Consider the following 16843-nt stretch of genomic DNA (forward strand, 5'->3'; position numbering starts at 1 on the left):
TATAATATTATTTATTAATAAAATTCTAAATTGTTAAGTCAGTCAATTTGCATTAATTTTACGGTTATAATTTTACATCTTTATTTACTGGTAGAACATCTTTCTTATTCATAGATCTGTTTTTTATTCCTACACTAAACTGCACTAGAACGCTTTTTCTCACTTTCAAAGAAATAATAAATATATACCTATCTCATTTGAAGTTCCAAAAGTGTACACTCTTGTTCAGTCACACAAACAGACCTTATTATTATTAACAAAAGTAAAAAAAAAATGTATACTCTGTCATTTAGAAATATATATGCTCTGTTATTTGTAAATATATGAATATATGTATGAAACACTTTTGAAATGTGACAGAAGGGACAAAAGATAGCCATTCTCTCTTCCGAGAATCCAAAGTCTCTAATCACGCTCGCGCAAACTACGTGCCCATGAAGAGCGGCGCTTTATGATCAGTCCGGCTTTTGAAGAAATATGGCGGATGTCGAGGTGAGCAAGTCACGTGGAATACAAGAAAATTTTTGTATTACTTCAACATCGCTGCGTTATTATAATCGATATGTTTTGTTGTAGCTAGCAAAAGCTTTGAAGGATCTGCCAAATCGAGTTCAGACCGCCAGTAAGAAGGAGCGGCGTGAGATTCTGCAAAATGTCGCCAGCGTATTGTCAAATCCCGGTAAGGAGATCGCGGGAGACACGTATTATTTTTTGATGAGAGATAAAATGACACTTACGTACGGCGATGTTATGAAAATACGGGGACAGATTCGTTTTTCGACGCTGCCGTCGATTCGTCGCTCTGTGATTCATGCATGATTTTGACAAAACTATCATTCATTTGTTTGGAACGATCTGGAGTAGTTTATTTACAATATGACTTTAATTATTTTTTATCAAATATCTTTTTTTTCTTATCTTAGTTCTCAACTGTTTAAAGTCTAGTCGAAAGATTATCGTTACAAATTATATGTATGATATGTATGAGAAGTTTGATAACTCCAGTAATTATTTCGTTAAACATTATTAAAGACATCTAACATATTTTTATAGAAATTATTATGTAACACATATGACATATTTTAAAAATATATTTTATATATTTTAATCAAGTAATTTGCTGCAACTGTTAATGGGATTTAAAATATTTCCATTAAGTATTGTCAAAGATATCGTGATATATTTTTGTGAAAATTATGTAATAAATATTTAAAAAATATATTTAATATATTTGAATTAAGTAATGAATTTGTTGCAACTGTGTTCTATATAATTTAGCTCAACTATAAAAATAGCATATACAAATTTATTTTCTTAGTAAATAGTATATAGAATATATATATAGTTTAGAAATGAATATTTTATAACATTGAATAATTTTTTATAAATAATTTTTCCACTGCAGAAATTAATTTCATATATATTTTAAATCTTAATAACATGCTTTCTAATAATACTTTTTTAATAGCATGTTCAATTTATTATCTGTGAAATAAATAAAAATTTCTTGTTTGTCTTTTAGTGAGGAATTCAGATTTATTTAAATTGTTGGATTAATTACAGCTTAAAAATATTAAATATATGAATGCAAATTCTTCTTTTCTGATATTCAATCCTGAAGTGGATTTGTTATTTTCTTATAAGAAAGTAATAAATAAAATATTCAGTGTATATAATTCGATTGATTTTAGGGAAAAGATATTACTATATACAACAGCTTTATCTAAAAAAATTTTTTTTGATGTCACCAAATTATATCTATTACAATTAGGCTATTGGAAATTATAAATTATTTATATATGAGAGCTGTGAATTATTTATTACAGGCATTAATGACAAAATTGTTAATGGAATCTGTAAGGTGGTATCACTTACTCTACATAGATATAAAGATAGTGCTTCTCAGTCCTACGTGAAAAACCTAATTGTAGAATTAATTAAACAACAACCAGATGCTACTATCAAACATATGACAACTGTAATTTCGGAGCAAGCTACTTGGCATAAGAATGTGGTTGCAACGTAAGTCGAATTTCAAGAATAAATTTTCTATCAATTATCTACTTACAATAATATTTTTCTAAAATCATTCTTTTAGCTTGAACACTGCTCTAACTGCGTATATCGCATTAAAGTGGTCAACTTTACTTATTTTTCATGGATATCACGAACATTTAATTCAAATCGATGAATCTTTAGCAAAGCTCATTGAAGCACAAGCAAATTTATCTGCTGCAGCTTTAGCATCTGCAGATAAAAAACTTGCTAACAAAGTGTATACGTTACTCGCACACGAATGGGAAGCCATTAAAGATATAGAATCTTATGTTGAACATTTAATAAAATTGGAGCTTGGTAATGGTATAATTATTTTAGCCAGTTTACTTACAAAATATTTAGTTGCTACAAAAAAGAGTGATTTGGTGGAGCATTTGAAGGTAAGCGAAAAAAGAATATACACATGGAAAGAAGAGTTTTCTAAAAGTAAAAATTTAATTAAATTTAGATCCAAAAATAATTTTGTTAAGACCATCAAAATAATTATATAGGACGCTCAAGCCAGTTGCTGAAATGTCAAAATCTTTTGCAACATTGCTCGAAGCATTCTGCATAATTATTTTGACAATAAAATTTTCAGATCTGTATCTAGCTAAATGAATACAATATTTTTGAATACTGCAGTGAAATCGTTCTTTCCATGTAGTTATTTTTTTTTCATATTTATTTAAAAAAAATTTTTAATAATTACATAAACAAAATTTCTATATTAAACAATAATAAATTAAAATTAACCAATATAAATAACAAATAAGCGAAAAAGATAAGTCAAAGCGAATCTTGGATAATATTTTAAAAATATTTTACAATATCCAGTTTATGCAAACTTCGCGTTAATTATTTAGCAATTTCCACATTATTTATATAAAACTAAAGTTTTATTCTTTGCATACGTTATTACAATGTTCTTTTTATTACGAAGAAAAATTATACATAAAAGTACACACATACATAATTTTTTAATAAATTTTATATATGTGTTTTTTTCTAAATTTCAGACAAACATGATAGATGTTTTTATAAAAGTGACGATTAGTTGTAAGAAAAAACCAGATTTGTATGTAGTCGATGCAGCTGTGCCACTTCTTCGGAGATTGACTCATGAAGAATTCAAAACTCAATTACTTCCCGCTTTACAAAAAGCTATGTTGCGAAATCCAGAGATCATAATCGAATCAGTTGGGCATATTTTAAATGGATTGAGTCTTGACTTGAGTCAATACAGTCAAGAAATAAGTAAAGGATTATTTGCTAATCTACATTCTAAGGAGGATTTGGTGCGAGATGAAGCAGTTGAAGCGTGCCGCAAACTTGCTATACAGTGTTCCGATACGACGGCTGTGGAAATATTGTTATCATCTGTATTTGCAGTATTTCACGGATCGGAGGGTAAACTCACGGTCGCAACACATAAGATATCTGTTCTGCAAGGTGCTGGCAATCTCAGTTACAATGTGGCTTCGGGTAGCAGCGTACAGAAATTAGCCGAAACGGCTTGTGAGCATTTTGTTAAAGTGCTCGAGACTGAAGTTCACGAGAAGACACTGATACACGCTCTCGAAATGATGGCATTGTGGTCAAAGAAATTTTCGTCTAATGTACCAAAAATTGTTGTAGATGCTTTTAAAAAGGGTATGGCAGCGAAAACGTCTACTGCTGCAGTGCGTACTGCCTATATCAAGTTATTCTTCTCGACTCCCGCCTCTTCATATTCGGGCGTGATAGCACCGATTCTTGCGCAAGCAATAACAAGAGCTACTCAGCAATGCGCACAACCAGCGGCGGTAACCGAAGGCCTGGTCGCTTCGTATTTGCTACTCAAATTCGTATTAGCTGACCAAGTGGAGAATGACAAACAGAGCGTGCTGTGGAATGCGATAGACGAGCAAATATTCTTTTCTGAAAAATTTCTATCTACGTGCAGCGACGATATTTTGTACCATCTTATGTTACTCTGTGAACGTCTTATCACTGAATTCTCCGATAAATTGAACGAGAAAGCTCTAACTGGGATTCATCGAGCGATCGTGTCTTGCGCCACTGCCCCAAATTCTGCAACAAGACAACGATGTTCTCCGTTAGTCAAGAAAATTATGACTAGTTTGAGCACGTACACGCCAGCGCAGGCGTTGTTAACAGAGTTTAACAAATTTTTGGAAAACGTTAAAATTAGATCAGAATCAGATAAAGAAAATAAAGAAGATACCTCAATAGGAGAAATTACTGGCAGGTGTCTTGCTGATGGATTGTTTGCCATATGCTCAGGTTCCTTCTTATTCGAAGCACATACCTATCAAATGACCAGAGATGCTTTGCTTCCATCTCATTACCCGGCGCTGCTCAAAGCCGTACCAAATTTGTGGTTTAAAATTGCCAAGAATTACAATCTCGTACCAAAGGATTTCTTACGTACCTACAGCAATGAAGTGAGGAAGATGTTAATCCAGAATTATAAACCAGTGCCGAACTACGAAAATGCACTTATAAAAATCGTATCACTTGCACCGGACGCTTTTCTACCCGCTCTAGTGTCGAACGTTACGAGCAAACTTGACGATCCAGAGATCTTACGAGTTACCAAGGACGAATATTTCACGTATCTTACTCCCGAGGGAGAGCTCTACGATAAGACCGTATTGCCCGTTAATGATGAGAACGATATCCTTAGTTCTATGAATATGAAAAGAGAAAGTAAAGTTTATTCATTCAAGGAACAGCAAGAAGAGCTTCAACTACGGCGCGAGTTGTATGAGAAACGAAAGAGAGAAGGCAAAATAAAGGAACCAAAGTTGACGCCTAAACAAGAAGAAACTATAAAGGCACAGATTGCGAAGGAGAATGGTATTCGCAAGAGATTAACTGAATTGAAAGCTAAGATAGATAACACTGTGTCCCTAGTAGCATGCTCGATACGCGGCAATCGACAAGAGTTGTCTTTGTACTTAAAGGATCTTCTACCAAGCATTTTGAAGAATCTAGGTTCTCCACTGGCAGCACCCGAGATGTCGGAGCTTTATGTATCTCTTCGCCAAACAGTGACGATAGATAATAGTGCGATTCTAGGTGACCTTATTGCTCACGTTACGCTGCGACAGTTGCAACCGCAGTGTGACTTGGATCAATCTTGGGAAGAAGAAAATTTAGATGTAGCGGTTAAAAGAACGTTGAATCTTATACATGCAGTAACGATCAAAAAGAAGGAATTGTTCACAGCGCCTGCGTTCTGTTACGTTTTTCCTTTTATAAGGAAGACTCTGACATCATATAAAGACGAGGGCATGATCGTACAAGGACTGCAATTGATTCAAGAACACGCTAGACAGAGAGGTAGCACTACCGATTTGAAAGATCTCAGGCATCCTAGACTTTTACCACGCAAGCAAATGTTCGATTTGCTTATTGAACTTATGGAGACCACCACGAGCCGAGTGCAGTCTCATGCGGTAGCGACTTTGCTAGATGTCGCACAGTCTGGCAGCGGTCAACCGGGTACGGCAATCGCCACTAGCGAGGATATAGACTCGTTGATTGGCGCATTACAGAATTCGTTGTCGACCGTGAGAGACGCGGCTCTCAGAGGATTGACAGTGATTCGACAGGCTTTCCCGTCTCAGAAGGAGGATCAAGATCAGTTCAATAGACTCACAAGGAGAGTGTGGATCGCTCAGTTTGATGTAAACGACGAAAATAAGATCCTCGCTAACGAATTGTGGAACGCGGCTGATTTTACTGCGCAAGCGGAGGTCCTCTGCGAAGAACTGATCCAGGATATCGCTCATCCAGTCGAACCGGTGCAACAAGCGGCCGCACACGCGCTAGCCCAGAGCTTGGCCAACGTGCCGCATCTAACGCCAACTGTGTTAGATAACCTATTACAATTGTATCAGGAGAAACTGGCTATGATCCCACCAAAGTTGAACGATTTCGGTCGTGTTATCGAACAGCCGATCGACACGTGGGGCCCTCGGCGTGGAGTAGCGCTCGCTCTCGCTCAAATAGCGCCGCTTCTCACCGCCGACACGGTGCATCGACTTATCCAGTTTTTCGTTCTAACCGGGCTCGGTGATCGAAATCAATCCGTACGCACTGAGATGCTTACAGCTGCCGTCGCAGCAGTCGACCTTCATGGCAGTGCGAACATTACGTCGCTGCTTCCAGTTTTTGAAAATTTCATGGATAAAGCTCCAAAAATTGGTAGTTTCGATTCGATCAAGCAATCGGTGGTAATCCTCATGGGATCCCTGGCAAGACATTTAGACAAGAACGACCCGCGAATCAAGCCCATTGTGATGCGCCTCATTGCGGCGCTCTCCACACCATCGCAGCAAGTGCAGGAAGCCGTAGCCAATTGTCTGCCACATCTGACGGATGCTATTAAGGAGGACGCACCGAAAATTGTAGACAATCTAATGGACCAGTTGCTGAAATCAGACAAGTATGGAGAGCGTAAGGGTGCAGCATACGGACTGGCAGGGCTTATTAAAGGTATGGGAATTCTCGCGTTGAAGCAACTGGACATCATGAGCAAACTAACTCACGCTATTCAAGACAAAAAGAACTACAGGCATCGCGAAGGTGCATTATTTGCATTCGAGATGCTATGTACAATGCTCGGAAGATTGTTTGAGCCTTATATCGTTCATGTACTGCCACACTTACTGTTGTGCTTCGGTGATTCGAGTCAGTATGTGAGAACCGCTACCGATGACACTGCCAGAGTAGTTATGAGTAAACTTTCTGCCCATGGCGTCAAACTTGTTCTGCCAAGTCTACTAGCAGCTCTAGAAGAAGATTCGTGGAGAACAAAAACAGGTAATTAAATGCAATATCGTTTATTCTGTTAATAATTAAGTAAATTAAAAATTTTTGTACTGTGAATTTTAATCTCATACAAGATTTCATTAGTCTTTCTACCTTTATTTTTATATTTTGATACATGAGACTTTGTCAATAGTGCTATAGTCTTGGCAAAAAGAAATTCTATATGAAATGTATAAAAAAGGAGCATAAAACCTTGGAGCACTGGAAAAAGCACTGGATGTTGTTTGTGAAATTTAATAATTCATTACATTAATAAAAAATCTAGACGGCCACAATGTGGCCATCTTTAGTAAAATCACAAATATTAGTAAAACGCAGAATTTACATACCTATATCTGACATTAAATTCAGCCGTCGTATAATATGTATAAACGTGTTCTTTCATCTTGTGAAGGTGCATCGTACAACATTGTTGCAGCGTCAATTATCATTTATTGCAAGTTATGTAGAACAAGAATTTCTAGATTCTAATTTAAAAATTAAACTATCGTTAAAATCTTCTAGTCAAATTTAAGTCAAATTTAGTTTAATGAGGATTGAATCGTTACCTGCTTTACAGATATAATGATGAATCTTAAGCACTTTCCTCACGCAGATGGAAATTCGTCGTGACATTGTGTATTATTATTTGTGTTATTATATCGTGTATGTTACCGCTATTTATATATATGTCAAAAGTTTAGATTGTTCTAGATTTTTAATAAGTGACTTTTCTTAAGTGTGAGACAGATCTTTCTTTAGAAAAAACAAATAAAGGACAAATCTTCAGTGTCACTTTGCTTATTAATTATTATTTATGTATACTTTTATGTATACTTATTTTTTATGTATACTTTTATGTATATCATTTCAGAAATTCTTCTTTTAAATAATGATTGTTCTGTGTCTAAAATTCTAATATTATCCCAATCCAATTCATGCATCTCATTCACTTGATGACGTGAAACCACTGACATCTTAGAGATGGATCTTCTTATGTCAACTTTATGTTCTTTGATTCGAGTTTTTAATTTTCTTTTTGTTTGGCCGATATAAGAAGACTCACAATCTAGACAATTTATCTTATAAACCACTCCACAATGGTCCTCTTTACTTACACGATTTTTTCCAGTTTTAATGAATCTATTAAGTATTTGTAGGTTTGTAAGCAATATTAAAGCCCTGACTGTGTGATAATTTTTTAAATTTTTCCGATACTTTACTTAAATATGGTATTATAAAAAATGTTTTCCTTAAATTGGAATTAGAATTGGAGTTTTCATTATTATTACATTCACTATTTTTATCTAAATTAGTTCTATTTTCTAAAGTTTTAATTCTGTTTTGTTGAAAAAATGAATTCGAGAGGATAACCATTCATTAATAGAGTGTGAACTAAGTCAGAAATGTTTTTTTCTTGAAATTTTGGATGGGATAAAAATAATATTCTAATAATTCTAATAATATTCTAATTGCCCGATTATTATGCACCCCTTTTATAAATGATTCGAATAATAATTCAAATATCTCCCTGAATTAGTAGGTTTTTTATAAATATCGAAGATGATTCTTCTTTCTTGTCTCATTAGTTTAACATCTAAAAAATTAATGCCATTTTCGTCGCCAAAGTCTATTGTAAACCTTAATCTTTCATGATACGAATTAAACAATTCCAAAACATTCTCAACTTTATCTTTATGGACGAACAATGCAATGTCATCAACATAAAGGAAATAAAAAGACGAGACAATATTATTAATCGTAATAATTTCTTGTTCTAAGTCTTGTAGAACAATATTCGCTAATGTAGGGGACAATGGAGAGTCCATTGGCCAAAAATTTGTTTAAATATTTTTTTGTCAAATTTGAAAAATGTAGAGTTAATTATAATCATAATTGCTTTTACAAATTACTCATGGATAGGAATCGAAGTCTTGTTTTCAATCAGGTTCTACCTACGTTCAATACTCTTTAATACTAAATCGGTCGGAATGTTCGTACATCGAAATCATGTCAAATGATATATTATAATATTGAAATTGTTATTGATTATCCTTCGATTGAGCTTACACACAATATCAAAACTGTTTTTAACATAACTAAAATTCTTTTTGTTATTGTTGTCTATAATATCCTTTAAGAAAGTCGCTAATGGATAAAAGGCACTGTTTATACAACTAACTATTATTCTCAATGGATGACCTTCCTTATGAATTTTTGGCAGTCCATAAGAATTCAAGAGTTCGCCGTCTGATACATACAGTTTTTTGTACAAGTTTAGGTCAATGTACTCCTTGTTTTTCCAATTTTTTGGAAATAATTACTAATTTCCGTTGTTATTTTATTGGTGGAATCTTTATTTACTAAAATGTATGTGTTGTGGTCATTAAGAATTTCATACATTTTACTTCTGTAACTTTCGCGATTTATAATTACCATTGTGTTATCTTTATCAGCTCTGATAACTAGAATTTATCAAGGTTCTCTGAGAATGATTTTACCTCCCTTACACCTTTTCGTATGATATCATTTTCGGCAGATTTAATCTCGCAGTTATCTATTGATTTTAATATTTGAATTGCTTCATTCCTTATCGTTTTACAAATTCTATATGGATCTTGGATTTCTTCTGATTTTATTATATAATAGTTACCATTTTTAAGGAAGAAGCTTTAAAGCTTCTTATCCAATGCTCCAGGACTGAGTTTTGCTTTTAAATTTATTATTTAGAAGTTTTTTGTTTTTCAAGAGCGAAGCGATTTATTTATTCCTAATTATCTTGGGATTAAATGTATATTTTGAATATTTTTTTTTCCTATTATATTTATAGTTGAATATTTTCTTATTTCTTAATATCATATATGTGGATTGATAATTCCAGAAATTGAACTCATAATCTGTTGCTTGATAATCGAATGATTTGGTATTGAGCTATTTAACATCTCAAAAATTATGCGTGTTTAAAATACATTTGTTTTAGAAAGCAACATTATTTAATTTAAAGGTAAAGAACAATTATACTGAGATTTAAAATTTATGTATCTCATTTTTAGGATCTGTCGAGTTACTTGGCGCTATGGCGTACTGTGCACCAAAACAGTTAAGCAGTTGTCTGCCGAGTATCGTCCCAAAATTGATAGAAGTACTCAGCGATTCACACACAAAAGTACAAGAAGCCGGCGCAGAAGCGCTTAAGGTCATCGGAAGCGTCATTCGCAATCCGGAAATTCAAGCTATCGTGCCTGTGTTATTAAAAGCGCTACAGGATCCTTCACATAAAACCGCCACTTGCTTGCAAACATTACTGGATACGCAATTTGTACATTTTATTGATGCTCCATCACTAGCTTTGATCATGCCTGTTGTGCAACGCGCGTTTCTCGATCGTTCAACGGAAACCAGAAAGATGGCCGCGCAAATTATTGGCAATATGTACTCCTTAACAGATCAGAAAGATCTGACTCCCTATCTGCCGACTATTATTCCAGGTCTGAAGACAAGCTTGCTTGATCCAGTGCCCGAAGTACGTAGTGTATCGGCGAGAGCGCTGGGTGCAATGGTGCGAGGAATGGGCGAGTCTAGCTTCGAAGATCTACTACCATGGTTGATGCAAACACTGACTTCCGAAACTAGTAGTGTCGACAGATCCGGAGCTGCCCAAGGTCTCTCCGAAGTGGTGCGCGGATTAGGAGTCGAGAAACTTCACAAACTTATGCCCGAGATCATTAGTACCGCAGAGAGAACTGATATCGCTCCCCATGTAAAGGATGGATACATTATGATGTTCATATACATGCCGAGTGCATTCACCACAGAATTCACTCCATATATTGGACAAATAATCAATCCTATACTGAAGGCATTAGCCGACGAGAACGAATACGTGCGGGAAACTGCATTAAGGGCAGGACAACGTATCGTTACACTTTATGCTGATTCGGCTATAATGCTATTATTACCGGAATTGGAGAAGGGTCTCTTCGACGATAATTGGCGTATCCGATATTCATCTGTGCAACTATTAGGCGATCTACTTTACAGGATTTCTGGTGTATCAGGCAAGATGTCAACCGAGACCGCGAGCGAAGATGATAATTTTGGTACAGAACAATCACATTATGCTATTATAAATGCTTTGGGTGCGGAGAGGCGAAATCGTGTTTTGGCCGGACTATACATGGGACGATCGGACGTGGCTCTTATGGTACGTCAAGCAGCTCTCCACGTTTGGAAGGTAGTGGTAACGAATACACCGAGAACGCTGCGAGAAATATTACCAACGCTGTTTACTCTTTTGTTGGGATGTTTGGCGAGCACGAGTTACGACAAAAGACAGGTAGCCGCTCGGACGTTGGGCGATCTCGTTCGGAAATTGGGAGAACGAGTATTGCCAGAAATCATACCGATTTTGGAAAAAGGTTTACAGAGTGACCAAGCCGATCAGCGTCAAGGAGTATGCATAGGTTTGTCAGAAATTATGGCGAGCACCAACAAAGATATGGTTCTTACCTTCGTCATCAGCCTCGTGCCAACAGTGAGGTAAGTATAATCATCTTTAAAACGATAACAACCAAAACGTATGATCAGGCATTTAGATAAGGAGATCGTAATCCTGTTTTAGAAAAGCACTGTGCGATCCGTTGCCCGAGGTTCGACAAGCTGCTGCCAAAACTTTCGACGGCTTGCATTCCACGGTGGGTGTTCGCGCCCTCGATGATATATTGCCGGCAATGTTGACGCAATTGAACTCGCCCGACCATGCAGAGGCAGAGAACACTTTGGACGGTTTACGTCAAGTGATGGCGATCAAGTCGCGCGTTGTATTGCCGTATCTAGTCCCACAATTAGCCTCGCCGCCGGTTAATACGAAAGCACTGTCGATACTGGCCAGTGTGGCAGGTGAAGCATTGACAAGATTCCTCCATAGGATTTTACCAGCATTACTCACTGCTCTTTCTAGTGCACAAGGAATGGCAAACGAACTGCAGGAGTTAGAGTATTGTCAGGCTGTTGTTCTTTCTGTCACCGATGAAGTAGGCGTCAGGACCGTGATGGATCAGTTAATGGAAGCCACGAGAGCGGAAGATCTCTCGAAACGGAGGAGCGCCGCGACATTGCTTTGTGCGTTCTGTCGTGATACTCGCGCTGATTATAGTCAGTATGTCCCGCAATTGCTTAGAGGTTTAATTCACTTATTCACTGATGAAGACAGGGATGTGTTACAGATGAGTTGGGAGGCACTTACAGCCGTCACGAAGGTAATATATAGATTGAAATGCGTGATAATTCGAAAATTAATACAACATATATAAGAATATAAAAATTGTTGAAAATAAATTATATTATAATAATTCATTCTTAAAATAATATTAACATTTTTAATTGCTCTTTCAATTGTTTTACTTCTTACAGACTCTTTCATCTGATCAGCAAATAGCGCACGTACAAGACATTAGGCAAGCCGTTCGGTTTGCGGTGTCTGATTTGAAAGGTCAAGAATTATTACCCGGGTTTTGTCTTCCCAAGGGAATCACACCGATTTTACCGATCTTCAGAGAGGCAATACTGAACGGTTTGCCGGAAGCAAAGGAACATGCAGCTCAAGGACTAGGAGAAGTTATAAGATTGTCCAGCGCGGCCGCGTTGCAACCGAGCGTCGTACACATTACCGGTCCGCTTATTCGAATTCTTGGCGACCGTTTTAATTGGAGCGTTAAGGCAGCCGTCCTCGAAACGCTTGCTATATTACTTGGGAAGGTTTGTATGATTGAACATAATTTTTGTCATTACTAAGATTTTACATCTCGTATTATATGGTTTGTAAATGAAACAGAAAACGCATATAATACATTATCTTTTACATTTTAGTAAAGGTTCTTTTGATTCGAAATTGTTGATTTGCTTATAGGTTGGCGTTATGCTGAAACAATTCTTGCCGCAATTGCAAACTACATTCTTAAGAGCTTTGAACGATAGTAATCGGCAGGTCAGATTGAAAGCAGCTTATGCTCTTAGCAATCTGATTGTCATCCATACACGTGTCGATCCTTTATTCACTGAACTTCATACTGGTATCAAAACAGGAGATGATCCAGCGATAAGGTAATTCCAATCTGTGGATATATCCTTCGAGTATTGAAATGTTTTGCAAGAATTTATAATATTGTTCGAAATACAGGGAAACAATGCTACAAGCTCTCAGAGGTGTACTGACCCCGGCTGGCGACAAAATGACTGATCCTATGAAGAAACAGGTATTTGCAACACTGAGCAGTATGCTTGGTCATTCAGAGGATATAACGAGGAATGCAGTTGCCGGTTGTTTCGGCGCTCTTTTGCGATGGTTATCTCCGGAGCAATTAGCGATTGCATTTAATGATCATCTCTTATGTAAGTTCACGAAGAATATAATGTAACTTAAATTGACAATAATTATTATTAATACAATTAATATTCGATTAGGTAACGACGTTAATGCCGACTGGGTGCTCAGGCATGGACGTTCAGCTGCGCTTTTTGTAGCACTAAAGGAATCACCAGATACAGTATACAATCCTAAAGAAAAGGATCGTGTTTGCACAGTGATACTGTCCTATTTAGCTGCTGACAGAGTACAGATTGTCATGAACGGCGTACGAGCATGTGGATATCTATTTCAGTATCTTATGAATGAATCGCAATCAATACCACAGCAAATTTTATCGCCTTTTGTGAGAGTAAGTTCGAGAAGAACATTTATGTTTATATATACAGGACTCAATAAATTGCTGGTAATGATATCTAAAAAGACACGTAACATGAAATATTTAAGCATAATAATTATATCTTATAATATTAAAATCAATATCATTGTAATTTTTAGTCGATGAATAATAACAGCAACGACGTGAAGCAACTACTCGCCCGAGTTTGCATTCATCTCGCGCGTAACATACCACCTGAAAATATGTCACCTGAATTGCTCAGGGCACTTTTGCCAATGTTGGTAAACGGCACGAAAGAAAAGAACGGATATGTCAAAGCAAACAGCGAACTCGCACTTATCGCGGTGCTTCGGCTGAGACAGGGCGAAGAAGAACATCAAGTTAGTTGCTATTTCCTAATCAGTACAAAATTTATTTAATTTTTTTTTAAGTGATTGTTTTTCTTATATGTAATTATTTTTTCATATAAAATGTTAATAATAATTTTGTCCATCTTCTTTCAGCGCTGCATGGCTTTCTTGGACGCTGGCGCAAAAGAGTCTTTGTCTGACGTGGTCAGCAAAGTGTTGCGTAAAGTTCTTTCTCAACCAGAAGGCAAAATAGAGGAATTAGATGATACGTTACTCACGTGAGAGATATTGTATTTCCCGGGGCTTATTACGCACTATACCCGTTTCAATAATCGTATTATCCGTCATTATTCGCCCGATCCCTATAAAGAAGAGAATTATCGTTCATGTATCACCTGCATTATGAACAAATTAGCTCGTTCAACATTGTATCTCGATAAACAATTAAAGAGCGTGAAGCGGAACTGTCGCTCAATGGCGTTCAAGTTACTTAAACTAAGATGTCCTGAATATATCAAACGATTCGAACCAGAATTGTACATACTTTTACGAAAAATGTTTTCTATGATTCATATAACCGCCTGACATCTAACGCTCTCAATGTCGATAATCGCACCAGCGTTTTCTCACTTAAAAGATCATAGGTGACAGTCTGTATCTATTATCGAGATTTCTTTGTGTTGAAGAAGAAACAAGATTTATTATTTAAGTCTTTACGTTTTGTCCATAATCGCATTTATGTTAAACACAATGACATGAAGTTTTTTATAGACTTAACTCACGGTTGTACTATGTATACGTTATATAAAAAAAAATTAATTTTTTCATTTATTGTAAGAAAAAATATTTGAAAATCTACACGATTAATTTGTAGAATTATGAAGCCAGCTCACAATAATTCGCTCATATAACTACAAGGCTGTATAGGAAACGCTCGCTTGCTCCTGTTAGATTTATTTATTTTGTTTGCACTTTCTGTACTTTTGCAGATGTATAAACTCGTTTACGTATTAGCAGAAGTGGTACCATTTGCTTTAAGAGTATAGTTGCGTATTTGAATTCTTTTAGTATATATAGTCGATATTAAGAAAGAACGAAGAGTGCAAGATTAAGCCAAAAGATGGAGACCTTTTTAGTTAAAGGTGTTCTCTTGAGAATTGATTGTTAATATAAATTATTTCTAACATCTCATTTTTTTATACAGATAATTTTTCTATATTATTGCCTTTTAGAAAAAAATGTGACGAAGCGTAGTAATAATAAAGAGATGTCTTAAAAATTATAGAGAAAGAAATATAAAGGATAATATAAAAAAAATAATTAATAGTGATTGAATATATATTATCATTTCTATACCAGCGACGTTGTTACTCGTGCAAATATTTGAAAGAATTGTATGTAACAAAGATAGTTCTTCGGTAAAAATATCTACTCACAGAACTCTAACAATAATATTACATCAATATTATAATTTCTAATATAACAATATAAATGTAATATAACATATTGTATAACAATTACATTGTTAAGAAAATTATAACATTGATGTAATGTTATTGTTAGTTTGTGCTTTGTAGATAATAATTCAATATTAAATTTCGACGCTCGAGCTAGCTAATCGTTTTAACAATTTCCATTTTTCTGTACCTAGTCCTAAAAAAACAACTATTCTGGAAGAATCCCCCCGGGATGTGATTGTGTAGAAAATGCAAGTAACGCAAACTTATTGAGAAAATTTACAATGTGGCTTTATTATTGTAATATTGTGTTTTTCATTTATATATATATATATATAGTTTTAGAATAAAAAAAAGTATCGATGTGTTGATAGAAATATGAACAGACTTAGGTATGTCTAGATCTATCCAGCTGGAATGCTTGATTTAGCCGAAATAAGTATCTATAATTTGCGTAAAGGTTGTTAAATCAGCTCGAGCTACTCCGGAACGCCATGGTACTTCTGGTTCGATCATTGAAGTGTCTTCGGCACAGACTCCGTAAACGCATCGCTCCACATTTACCGACTTTCGCGACGTGCAATCCACTTTGCATCCACGCTGCCACATGAAAACAAACATGTACTAGACAATCGCAGGATTTTGTATTTTTATATGATTTTTATCGATGGACCCGACGTTTACTTACGTGATGCAATTTTCGGCAATTGTTCTCTCCCTAGAATCGAAGATCGCACTTCGACTCAGCGTTATAACGCTTTATTCGACAAACATAAAGACGGGAGCGAAACGGATCGGAGGCAGTGATATGATGAACCAGAAGTAGCACTTCACTTCACGTTTTTCGAGCAAAGAGGAACACTTCACTCGCGACTTAGTCGTGCGTTTCAGCTGTTTCACATGGCCCGAGATTTCCGTAAACACACGACGGATCGACTCCGTTTCCTTCTCATTAAGTAGCAAATACATCATAGGTAGGTCGCCAAATGCTGATCAATGTTAATATATTTAGACTTTTCTGTTTACAAATTTCTTAGGAAAAGTAATTATTATAGTAGATTCTTGGCTACATTTGCATATGACATTTTTTAAACTAGGATTGTTTGAGAGAAGCATTTTGCCGCCGGCTTTCTAAATTTTTGTATACAATTGTGCAGTTAGGTTTCTCGCAAATTAAAAATCTATTAAAGTGTGCCTCTGTCATTTGTGTATTCCCTCTTGAGATAGATTTACAGGAAGTACTTTTCTTTCAGTCCATAATTTTCCAAAAACCACACGCAATTTCTTGAAATTTTCTGAAAAGAAAACAATTTTAGGGGATCGTTACGAATTTTTTCCCCGAGCGTGAATTAATGAAGAGTAAAGTTTCATACGTAACGCAAAACATATAAATTTTTTATTTTTTATATAACTTTTTTTACATAAAATTCTTCATAGCGAAAAATAAAAAAGTTCTTTAAAGATTTATGATCAA

The 16843-nt window shown here is 35.6% G+C and overlaps 1 protein-coding gene across 1 annotated transcript; it reads left to right on the forward strand.

The window, feature by feature from the left end:
- The first annotated feature begins 214 nt into the window (after positions 1 to 214).
- l(3)80Fj (lethal (3) 80Fj) lies at positions 215 to 16563 on the forward strand. Its single transcript, XM_011051615.2, has 13 exons — positions 215 to 492; positions 577 to 679; positions 1827 to 2022; positions 2099 to 2438; positions 3057 to 6870; positions 9912 to 11397; positions 11480 to 12116; positions 12271 to 12615; positions 12767 to 12960; positions 13037 to 13248; positions 13321 to 13574; positions 13721 to 13942; positions 14066 to 16563. The coding sequence occupies exons 1-13, from the start codon at positions 478 to 480 to the stop codon at positions 14192 to 14194; spliced, it is 7947 nt and encodes a 2648-aa protein (XP_011049917.2). The 5' UTR covers positions 215 to 477; the 3' UTR covers positions 14195 to 16563.
- The last annotated feature ends 280 nt before the right edge of the window (positions 16564 to 16843 follow it).

This window comes from Acromyrmex echinatior, chromosome 3 (genome assembly GCF_024713525.1).
Source record: "Acromyrmex echinatior isolate Ae372 chromosome 3, ASM2471352v2, whole genome shotgun sequence".
Classification (NCBI taxonomy): domain Eukaryota; kingdom Metazoa; phylum Arthropoda; class Insecta; order Hymenoptera; family Formicidae; genus Acromyrmex; species Acromyrmex echinatior.